At 37.8% G+C, this 12,315-nt stretch overlaps 1 protein-coding gene across 1 annotated transcript; it reads right to left on the bottom strand.

The window, feature by feature from the left end:
- Window positions 1-4,963: 4,963 nt before the first annotated feature.
- Window positions 4,964-9,474, bottom strand: LOC127445101 (homeobox protein OTX1 A-like). The gene is made up of 4 exons (XM_051704893.1): window positions 9,101-9,474; window positions 7,006-7,172; window positions 6,547-6,698; window positions 4,964-6,305 (listed from the first exon to the last, which is right to left on the bottom strand). Exons 2-4 carry the CDS (start codon window positions 7,100-7,102, stop codon window positions 5,502-5,504), a joined length of 1,053 nt encoding a protein of 350 aa, XP_051560853.1. The 5' UTR covers window positions 7,103-7,172; window positions 9,101-9,474; the 3' UTR covers window positions 4,964-5,501.
- Window positions 9,475-12,315: the final 2,841 nt, after the last annotated feature.

The raw sequence follows: 12,315 nt of genomic DNA, 5'->3' as shown, positions 1-12,315 counted from the left end.
GTCTTCAGAAAACACAAACAGATTGAGGTCGAGGAAGAAGTGGCAGGAGGGATGTCTCAAAGTTTAGTCATAAGGGTGGAATTACATTGCCTCATTTAGCCACTAATATTGCCTGCACATCATGTAAAAAAATCTAAATCTTTCTCATCTGTGCCCCTCAGTAAAGTCTCCACAACGTTTGGACAGACAAAAGTGTGCATTGACCGACATTAATCTAAAATGTTGTTTAAATCTCTTCTCTGCAAGAACTTCGCAGCAATTTAAGGTGAAGTGTGTAATTTCTGTGCCACTTGTGTCACCAAATGGAATTGCAATCTGTTTCAATAGACATAACAACCAGTTTGGGGTGAAGTAATTACTGTAATCAAATTACTTTCTCAGCCTGATCTCATGAAAATTACGTGACTGGCAACATTTGTGCAAAATAAAATTACGTTGTACGCTGCAGTTTCGAGGTGAAATGTCCTCTGAGGGGCGCTAAAAGCAAGTTAAATGTTCTCCCAAACAGATGAAGTTTAGTGCTCTGTGGAGTTTTAAATGAATACAACCTACATCCCTAACTGAAAACCTATAACCGAAACCTAACCAACAGTGTCATAAAAAGCAAGTGTAAGATTACAGAGCATTTGAGCGATAGTTCATCCAAAAATTTAAAATCTCTCATCATTTGCTCACTCTCATGCCACCCCAGATGTGTATGACATTATTTCTTCTGCAGAACATAAAGAAAGATTTTTAGAAGTATATCTCAGCTCTGTTGCTCCATTCAATGCAAGTGAATGGTGGCCAGAACTTTGAAGCACCAAAAAGCACATAAATGCAGCATAAAAGTAATCGATACGACTCGATTCAGTGGTTAAATCCATGTCTTCAGAATCTATATGATATGTGTGGGTGAAAAACAGATCAATATTTAAGTCCATTTTAAATATGTATTTTTATTTTTTCTCCACATTCACTTTCACATTCTTCTTTTGTTTTTTTATGGTGATTCACATTGCATATCACCACCCACTGGTTGTGGCTGGTCAAAGATGTATATTTATAGTAAAAAAGGACTTTTGGAGAACTATTGTTCCTACCAACACCACTTTGTGATGCTGTTTGAGAATGTTCGTTGGAACTACGGTTTCGGGAAACACCAAATCATTGAACTAAACCAATCAGCCACAGCATTACAACCACCTGCCTAATATCATTTAGGTCCCCCTCGTGCCGCCAAAACAGCTCTGACCCGTCGAGGCATGGACTCCACAAGACCTCTGAAGGTGTCCTGTTGTATTTGGCACCAAGACGTTAGCAGCAGATCCTTTAAGTCCTGTAAGTTGCGTGGTGGGGCCTCCATGGATCGGACTTGTTGGTGCAGCACATCCCATAGATGCTCAATTGGATTGAGATCTGGGGAATTTGGAGGCCAAGTCAACACCTTGAACTCTTTGTCATATTGCTCAAACCATTCCTGAATAATTTTTGCAGTGTGGCAGGGTGCATTATCCTACAGAAAGAGACCACTGCCATCAGGGAATACCGTTGCCACGAATGGGGTGTACGTGGTCTGCAACAGTCTTTAGGTAGGTGGTATGTGTCAAAGGAACATCGACATGAATGCCAGGACCCAAGGTTTCCCAGCAGAACATTGCCCAGAGCATCACACAGCCTCCGCCAGCCTGCCTACTTCTCATAGTGCATCCTGCTGCCATCTCTTCACCAGGTAAACGACGCACATGCACCCGGCCGTCCACACGATCTAAAAGAACACATGATTCATCAGACTAGGCCACCTTCTTCCACTGCTCCATGGTCCAGTTCTGACACTCATGTGCCCATTGTAGGCACTTTTGGTGGTGGACAGGGATTGGCATGGGCACTCTGACTGGTCTGCGGCTACGCAGCCCCATACACAGCAAGCTGCGATGCACTGTGTGTTCTGACACCTTTCTGTCATGTCTATTACGTTTTGCAGCAATTTGTGCTACAGTAGCTCTTCTTTGTGACTGGACCAGATGGGCTAGCCTTCGCTCCCCATGCACATCAATGAGCCTTGGGCACCCATGACCCTGTCGCCGGTTCACCGGTTGTCCTTCCTTGGACCACTTTTGGTAGGTACTAACCACTGCATACCGGGAACACCCCACAAGACCTGCTGTTTTGGAGATGCCCTGACCCAGTCCTCTAGCCATCACAATTTTGACCTTGTCAAAGTCGCTCAGATCCTTAGGCTTGCCCATTTTTCCTGCTTCCAACACATGAAATTCAAGAACTGACTGTTCACTTGCTGCCTAATATATCCCACCCCTTGAACGGTGCCACTGTAAGGAGATAATAAATGTTATTCACTTCACCTGTCAGTGGTTTTAATGTTGTGGCTGATCAGGGTATATTGGTAACGATGGAACTTGCTTTTGGGAAACGCACCCAAGGTTGAATTTTCTAGTTATGTTATGTATTTTAAATTCTTGTAATCATATTATTTTATGTTCTTTACATGGGTTCATAATTTTAAATTTAAAATAACATTATTTATGTAATGGTCTTGTATTACCCTGCAGGGCTTTATTTTGCTATGGACCAGATGACCAGGTGACTGTTCTGTACAATTGATTTAAGTTTTATTTGATAAATGATTTGATCTGAGAAAAAAGTGATACGAGAGACATGAAACTTGCACAGCTGTGTGGAAAGACAAAAAATTCTGCATAATTACGATAGCAAAATAAATAGTCTTATTAACTTTTAGATAGGAAAATGTTTATGTCTTTTGTTGTTTATGTCAAAGATGTCAAACTGTAGGGTATTCAAATGCAAATTAATCTGTCATTTGGTAAGGTAGCCAAGGTAAGCATATGCCAACACTGACAGGTTGATTTACAATCCATCATCCACAAAAAAAAAAAAAAAAAAAACATGCAAATTTAAGGAAAAGAGAGTACAACACAGATTACATTTAATATGGTTTCATTTGCAACAAGGATAAACGTGGTTTGTGTTTTGTGTGGTGAATTATTGACTGCCCAAAGCATGAAACTAAGTGACGACCAGTAGTGGATTTTTCTGATACTGATTACTAATGGTGGAAAATGCTGATAACCGATTAGCCTAATTGGCCGATAGTTTTTAAAATCGATTTACATAATGTTTAAAAACGTTCTTAGTCTTTACTTACTATGACGGCACAGGCATAGAGCCTACAAGAGTCCACAATTAATAAAATCCCAGATGCAGTTTATTGTGCAACCAAAATCCCAATAAAAAAAAATAAAAAAAGATTTGGAGCATAACGCAGGACTATGAAACCATCAAAAATCAAATTACATTTCTCAAACTATAAACACTACTTCTGCTGTTGTAAATGCATTTACAAAAGCAACAGTTTTCTCATTCAGCCTGTGTCATGTAAATCATTTTACACAGGTATTGTTGGGCCAAGGCAGTAATGTTAATATTAATCAATTGCAATATTGGATTAAAAAGAGATGTTTGTTTGCCTTCATATGATAAACTAATTTGATACCGTGTTGGTTGGTTCACCAGTTGATGTCCAATGTAAAATTTGGGTTCTGAAGCAAAGTTCAGAGGCCATATAGTGCCCAATGGGAATATTATGCAGAATTACACGTGTAAATGAAAGGGAGATGATGCTAAATGGTAAAAACAGGTGTTTGGATTACTTCGGTCCAGTTTAACCAGACAAGAGCATGCTTAGAGATTAGTTGAGTTTGTTTGATGTATTTGTTCCAAATCCCGCGATGTTTACGCCATGCAGGTTCCAACCAACACAGCGGGATTCCACTGGGCAAACAAGTAAACACCGCCGTCACATTTGTGTAACCCTATTTACCCAGCTGCATCGCAAGGAGCTTTGAGGTAGCTGTTAATTAAAATCGTGATTTGCCTTTTTTTCGTTGGATAAATAATTTCGCACATCGCTATGAGCCACTAATCACTTGTCCGAATGCCAATACGTGCGCATCAGCGTGTTGATATGACTTAATTATGTTTGAATGATTTGCGAGCTTGTCTGTTTGTCTTATTGAGCATGAGCCACCGTTTAGTTCTAGCCAAAACTAACTGTTTTATTCATTTATTTAAACAAATTGCATTCTGATGCACACGAGCAATTCGCTGGACGGGGCACGCTTGTCAAACCGTAGACGTTCTGTAACGTTTTATTGTGATAATTGTGAGAGTTGTTTATGAAATTTCATAAAACGGATATGACTCTAAATTCTGATTGCATAAGTGACAGTGATTTTGCAAATGCGTTCCTTTTATGAAACGGCTGCAACAGCAATATGACAAAAAAATACATCAACGTTCAATAAATACATTTATTACATTAACCTGTGCATTGTTTGCTATATGTAGGCTATTAATATTAATGATTGGAATTAACAATATTCAGCCAAGTCGCCTATTAGTTCGTTAGTCTCAGGGGCCGTTCACACCGAAAGCGTCCTTGCGCTTATAAAGAACTATACGCGTGTCACAAATGGAACAGAACGCAAGTGTCTCGATACGCGCTTTTAACAGTTTAAGTTCTTTGGAACGTTTTTTGCTGGATTACAGGGTTTAAGGCGTTACGTCGTCATGGCAACGAAATTGTAAAATTCAATAGGCCTCTAACTTCAAACAGAAAAGTTTAGTAAACGATTTTATCACACTAAATTTATGTTAACACGCATGTTGTGTATGTCTTGTGGCTATGCTTTTGAAACAGTGAGTATTTTAATGTTTACGGATTGGCCCCCATTCACTTCCATTATAAGTGCCTCAATGTAACCCAGATAAAAGAGAGACAAATCGAAATAATTTTGGTAATCAAAAACGCCACAAATGCTGTCGATTGAGCTTAACTTGTTTTGAACCTAAAATATTCCTTTAACAGGTAAGACGTGTTAGATTTAAAGAAATAAAAAATAAATACAAATAAAAAATCCACAGTCTCAAAAGTTAAGACCACCATTTCTTTATTTTCAACTTGACACTTTTGAAATGAGAAACAAATTGGCTCAATTTTAAGCTTATGTTTATTAAATGAACACAAATGAAAATGTGTTTTAACATCTCACAGGTGCTACCTTGTCCGCTGTAAAGAACATTTTATAAAATTATTATTGCCTTCATTATTTGAAACCTCAAGTGTCTCCAATCCCATTCATTCAGTGTGTCATGCCAGGGAGTGCATGATTTCTTTAGACATTTCTAAAGAAATATTCTTGTCTGTCCAATTAAGACAATCCATCTCAATTTTTTGGGAACACAAGGAATGTTTCTTGAGGAATAGAAGTTTTTATTTTCTTAAAGAAATTTTGGTAAGGGCCAAAGCCTTGTGCCTATAGCTCTTCTGAGTCATTCCCCTGAAAGGTGGAAAAGCTTGGCACAGAAAGTCACCTCACAATGTCATCTTCCAGCACCCTGTGGTGTCCAATGTAGTCTGTATTGTTGTGGGATGAACTTCTCCAATGGAAAACAAACAAGCAATCTTAAGGAAACAACAGTCCTTACAATACCTGAAAACGCCAGGCTGCCTGGTCTTTGTAGTCCAAGAGGTCTGCCGCTGCAGAGCTGAAGTTAAGTTTCCATGACGATGCCACGGCAGCTTGCTCTTTGTAATCTTTATAATCCAGACAGTCTGTGGAGCTGAAAGGCAGCCCTGAGCCACCGTAACCCTGGTGAGGGTGGTGCGGGTGTGGGTGCCCGCTGCTCTGCCCAATGTGCTGAGGGTGATGCGGGTGGTGGCTTGTCACGGCAGTGGTGCCCGCCATGGTGCTCAGCTGTGTGTGATGGGCGTGCGGGTGGTGGGCATGGCCAGGCATGGGTGCCAAGTAGGAGCTGCAGTCCATGCCTCCAAAATAAGAGGCAGCGTTCGAGGTCGGGTAGCCCTGGGCATAGCTGGGAGCTTGGTTGTAGGGCATGGGATATGACGGCACTCCTGTGGTACCCCCACTGCCTGAAATAGCCCTCTGCATGCAGGATGCACTAGCTGGGGGGGAAATGTCAGGGAGGGAGGGTGGAGCGGGTAGGGGCGAGACTGGAGCGGGACTCCAGATGGAGGAGACAGGTGCTGTTCCTGTGGAAGAGCTGCTGATCAGACCCACTCCACTAAGACCAGAGGGGTTGGAGCCTGAGGAGGATGAGGAGGACGAGTTGTTACTGGAGACCGCGGGAGGAGTGAAGTGGCCACTGCTTTCTGACCCCAGGCTGTCACGGGACGGAGAGGATTTCTTTTTAGCTGGACGGATCTTCGAACTGCTGCTGCTCTGCTGTTGTTGCCGACACTTTGCCCTTCTGTTCTTAAACCACACCTGTCAATACACATGTTCCACAATTAAACCCTCAGAAGGTCTGCACCATAATGATCTGTCCCAAGAGCTAATGTTAGGACTTTAAGACTTTCCAACTGAAATGGAAATCAGTGTGTGTGCATCTGTATACTATTGCATGATTCAACATCATTTAAGCAAATGTGAAACCTGACCATGTTTGCTCATTAAACCACTAAAATGCGTATGTACTGGGCCAGAATAGTTGCTCAAGGACACTCACCTGTACTCTTGACTCTGGCAAATTGATTTTCAGTGCCACTTCCTCACGCATGAAAATGTCCGGGTAGCGTGTTCTGGCAAACAGATTCTCCAATATGTCCAACTGGGTGCGAGTGAAAGTGGTCCTCTCTCTTCTCTGTTTTCGGGGATTTGCTGCAGCAGGGAAGACAACCGAAGTTACTATAACATTCTTTTTAAATCAAGTCTAAACTTTTGTTTTGTTTTTTTACACTTGAAAGATTTTGCTACACAGAGGCACTTCAAATGCAATATAACTTGATAAAAAAAAAAAGCTTTTAAATCATATTAATATAGCTGTGCATTGATATAAAATGTCATGGGACCTAAATGTACTTTGATGGTCCTTAGGAAATATATATTTTTTCTAAAATGTATTGCTATGTTCTTTTGTGTAAAAACTCATGGTTTAAATGTTTATCTTCCAATGATGTATGCTTACCCGGGTATCCTACAGAAGGGTGAAGGAGGTCCATGGTGGCCCCGCTGAGCCCCAGTCCGTTCATGGCATATGGGGCCTGTTTGAGGTATGACATCATCGTAGCTTGAGCTTAGGAGGTAACGGCGCTCAAACAGCAAAATTCGGATTCCTCTTATCCCGTGAGACACCTGCAGCAAGAATCGATTATTAAAAATGTGTTTTGTTACAAATATATATATATATATATATATATATATATATATATATATATATATGGTCCTCTATTTGATCAACTTTAATAATAATAATAATAATAATAATAATAATAATAATATATATATATATATTATTATTATTATTAAATTGTCAAAAAGAGGACCATATATATATATATATATATATATATATATATATATATATATATATATATATATATATATATATATATATAAATTGTCAAAAAGAGGACCACAAAAATGTAGGCCAATGCTATTTTAATAAGTTAAAAAGCATGGTACATATATAGTAGGCTATAAAATTACATGCAATTGGAGCTACATTACATAATGCAGAAATTGTTATAATTGTTGTTACAAAACTTAATTATAATAACATTACTAGACGTCATGCTTAAAGGAAAACGGCCCTCTAGTCACTAGAGTGATCAGTCGGAAATATGACTAATGTCTTTAATGATCTCTTTTTCACACTCTTCACAAGGGCTTCAAACACTAATAGGCCCACATCATGCCCTGTTAAGCGTTCTTGCTGGATGCAACACCGCAAAGCGTTTGATCTTTGCTTTGTGCTTTGTGCAAAATACTGGAATTTACTTTATGATCGCTTAAACGTAACAAAATTATAAAAAAGCACATTTAAAGGTCTAAAAAGCTCAAATATAAAAATCTGTTATAAAAGAAAAAGCAAAAATATGTATTCAAATCCAGGCCTCCTTCTTACTAGATAAATGACTAAATCATCTTGTAGATTAAATAAATAAATAAATAAATGTGGCCTTACATATTACGCTATGTTTAACTTGTAACAAATAGCTTTTTATTTGTGGGCGATAATATAATGCGTCGTTCAGCGTTTCGGGGCAGCAACTTTAAATAATAATAATAATAATAATAATAATAATAATAATAATAAATAAATAAATAAAAATGCATCGAACAACAACAACAGCCTAAACGAACAACAACCAAATTATTTTCCAAATATTCTGTATTAACGAAAAAGTTGAGCTTTAAAATATTTTTTTGGGAATGAATGGGTGTTTTTTTTCTTTCAGAGAGGGCCCTGAACGCCGGTCGGGGATAAACTCGTGGGTTTATGCGCTTTTGGAATTATTCGGATGGACCAAACTTTGTTTCGCTTCAATTGTTGTGAGGCAATAGTACAAATGTATTAAGACAAAAGTTTGGTAAATGACACGTTGCGCTTTTTCTCCACTCCTCATGCCTATGAATGGCCCCATTAATCCCACGCTGAGGACAGATAACACGGGCCTAAAGACTCCACTGTAATTACACAATCGAGGTTTAACTGTATGTAAATGGTCCGTGAGAGTGCAAATTATTCTCCATAGCCATTTAGATTAGACCCAGAGGGGACTCCATTTGCAGAAGAAACTTTATCAACTAATTAAACGACAAAATCCCCCAGACCCAAACTCTACTTTTCTCCGTGCACACACACCGGCTGGCTACTAAGCAAAGTTTTACGGTAATTATCACAAATGTATGTGTATTGGAATTGTGCAATTATGCCCTGAACGAAACAACTAATTTAAACAAAATATGTATCATTTTAAAAATATATTTATCCAACGAAAATTGTGTTTTATGTCCCTTTAATTATTTTCCTAAAACAACATGCAATATTGCTTACAGTTGATAGCGTCTAAAATAAAATAAGTACTTCTGAACTAAGCTCTTGCAGCAGAATATTTAATTTGGGAAAATTTCCGACAGTTATTAAAAATAATTTATTATTTTATTATAGCCTATCTTTACAAAGAAATAAGACTTTACTCTGCAGCATACCCTACCTCCACATTTCGATAATTAAAACTCGCTTGCCATAACATGTACAGGTTTTTTTTTTGCTTTACCTCTTTATTCTTGGTCTTCTGTTGCCTACTTTTCATTGAGATCCGTACAGAAAATCCACAGCATCAACAATCACTTTTGGTGACAATTCTTGACTCCAGCTGATTGTTTGAATCGAAGGAAACGAATTAGCCACAAACTTCAGAACTAGTTCCCAATTTCGGCACAAACTCTGTTATCAAGTCGCACTCAATCAAATATCGGTTTCCCCCGAAAAGTCAATACATCAAGGTTGGTATCCACGCGTAATGTTTAAGTGACGGCCAGTGCTGACGGATTGAGATTGATCACCTTCTTGACGCCCTGTCCGAGCAAAAGACACCTGCGGAACCGCCCACCGCAGCCAATCAAAAGTCTCTCCTGCCATAACAGACGACTGGTCTAGCCAATCACGAAGGAGAAGCGCCTATTAACTCCACCCTTTTGTAATGTGACGAAATATTAACCTGCCTTGTGAATGTGAAAGTCTTTCGGAGAGTAAACTGTTTGAATACACGCACAATTCGCGCCCTATTTTGAGCACACTGTAGGAAAATAAACGTAAATTAATATAATTCGTAAATTGATTAAAATACGTCATTTTTAATGACCAAACCTATTATGATTGTCAACATGCATAAAATAACTTCTAAATTTCAATGCAAAAAATATGCCCATTTGAATTATGTTATGTGATTCTTGAAGTAATCCGTTTCTTTAAATCAAATCGTAAAACAGTTTTTTTTAAGTAGGCTACACCTTTGAAACGAAGCTATAGAAGTTTTGTTATTTGTCAGGCATGCGCCCTGTTTAATCTACATTTTATTAAACAATTAAACTAATTTTCAATTCACTTAAAAGTGTGGTTCCATTATTATTATGATTATGATTATGATTATTATTATTTACCAAGGGTACAACTTTAACAAGAGTGATTTTAAGAATCAGTTCTTCCTAAAGAGGGACTTTGAGGCCTACAGAAACGAGAAAGTCCATAGAGAGATTGAAATTACTGATCAAAAGTAGTTTTTATGAAATCATACGCTGTATTTAGCCTGCTTTACTGTATTTAGTAAGGCTATACTTCAGTAGCCTACAGTATAAGACCTGCTATAGGCTAATGATGATAGATGAGATACCATTACAGCTTTTAAGCCAGAAAACACAGCACGGATTGCTAGAACAATTCCCAACTTTGCACGCACGAAAAGCTGTTAAAGACGGGAGAATCGATCCCGTAAAAATCAAGATATCTAGTGGCACTAACCTATTGTCGGAGGGGTATGTGTAATCCCAAAATGCAGTATAGTTTCCTGAGCTGTATAAACCCGTAAAGCCGCGGGATCAGCCGGCCTAAAACGAGTGTGTGTGTGTGTGTGTGTGTGTGTGTGTGTGTGATTGGTCTCTTTTTCCAGGCGGTTTGTCGTGCCTCTTGTAAATTGTCGGTGCTTATTAAAACGATGGTGCATATAATCCCCTGTAAATCCCAGAGTTGTCAGAAAGCATGAGCACCAGGACAGGTTTATCTTTCACCTCCACTCACTGGGGATTCGGTAAAAAAGAGAAAAGAAACGATTCGGTTTAACACCTGGAGTTCATGGATGTGTGGATCTGCAGGTACTTTTCCGTGCGGTTCTTTGAAAACATAGTAAACCTGGAGTAAATCTGCCTTTTTGAATATGAACTAGGTAGGCCTACTTATTTGACTAACTACTAATTTTACGCTACTTTCCTCAATTGAATTAGACTTTTTTGTGTTGTATAGATTTATTGATAACATACGTTTAAGTCGAATTTGAAGTGAATCTGTAAGGTATAAATTGAGTTAGTTTAGTTTAAGTTCTTGTACGGAGGAGTTGTATTCCTGTTGAAACTCGAAATTAAAAATAAAGGCGTTTTCTTGAACAAATCTGGATTTTTTTCTGTGTATTTGTTGTTAGTAGACGTGATCTAAAGATTCACTTGTCTTACATTTTCCAACTATTTTGTGTTCTTATGTTGTTAAAGTACTCAAAATGTTTTGTTTTAGGTAATTCCTTTATAACTTGATTTATGACCACTTTAATTTAGATTTATTTAAACATTTAGGCTTAGTTTTTACATAATTTGACACAACATAATTTTAATTTTAAATTTTGTAATTTCGATTTTTCAAGGTGATTTTCAAGGAGATTTTTTTTGTTTGTTTTTTTAGATAATTCAAGGTGTATCTGTATGTAAACCTGCCCAACTGATTAATCTCAATTATGAATTATATCAAATTATTTCTGTTTCCATGAGAAATAAACATTGCCATTTAAAAAGTGTTTTTGGACTCTTCAAATCTTTCCTGAACTGAAATAACATAATGAATGACACATCTTCAGCTCAGACATGTCTCAGATATTTGTTTGCTTTGTTGTGTGTTCACATGAAATAACCAGGTCAATCCACCTAAAAGTTATTCAGCTCAGGCATCTGAAGAACACAGCCCAGTGAAAGAATGGAGAAAGACCAGAGCCTAGACAACCAGAGAAAAAGTTGTAAAAAGCAATAATTACATATACCAAGACTTCTCAACCACGGTGGTGTCATGGTGTTGGCCACACCAAAATGGGCAAAAAACAAACAAACAAACAAACAACCTTTTTGTTATGTATTACACAGAATAATAACATACCCACTTGTGCAGTTACATACATTTAAGAAGTTTAATACTTGAAAAGTTTACTTAAAAAGAAATGTGCAGATATCGGGAAGACACAAGGAGCCAATGAAAACTTTGGACTGAATAAACATGCCACAGCAGTAATCATTTCTCTTATAGGAGAGCTCACAAACTGATCTGAGCTTTTGTTCAAAGGAAAATAAAACAGATTCAGAGTTTCATCAGGCTCGTCAATGCAATCCTCCTACATCTTTTCAGCTGATCTTATTTCAGAGTTTCTAATTTAAATCCAAGTAAATGTGACAGCTGAGAGATAAAAGTTCAGATCAGGACTATTATCTGAGACATGTACCATAGGCACCCAACACCCAACCTGAACACTAAACATTATTCAAAGAACTCATTTTATATTGTCTGAATAAAAAAAAAATAAAAAAATTTGGTGTGTTAATTAAGAGACAGAATTCACGAGTAGCTTATTTGAATTTCATGTGTATGTTTAGAGTATGTGTTTGTGCTGTTATTAATTATTTAATTAGCATCAACAATTAAAAGTTATGAATTATCCCCACTCATTGACGAAAAGACGAA

This window comes from Myxocyprinus asiaticus, chromosome 8 (assembly GCF_019703515.2).
Source record: "Myxocyprinus asiaticus isolate MX2 ecotype Aquarium Trade chromosome 8, UBuf_Myxa_2, whole genome shotgun sequence".
In the NCBI taxonomy this organism is placed as follows: domain Eukaryota; kingdom Metazoa; phylum Chordata; class Actinopteri; order Cypriniformes; family Catostomidae; genus Myxocyprinus; species Myxocyprinus asiaticus.
This window is presented reverse-complemented; position numbering and strand designations above follow the sequence as displayed.

Excerpts from the sequence above, each read along its gene's own strand:
- LOC127445101 (XM_051704893.1), bottom strand. The coding sequence starts at position 7,102 with ATGATGTCATACCTCAAACAGGCCCCATATGCCATGAACGGACTGGGG. Across the intron at positions 6,699-7,005 it reads CCCTTCTGTAGGATACCCGG|CAAATCCCCGAAAACAGAGA; the intron begins GTAAGCATACAT and ends TCCCTGCTGCAG. Across the intron at positions 6,306-6,546 it reads TGCCAGAGTCAAGAGTACAG|GTGTGGTTTAAGAACAGAAG; the intron begins GTGAGTGTCCTT and ends GTGTATTGACAG.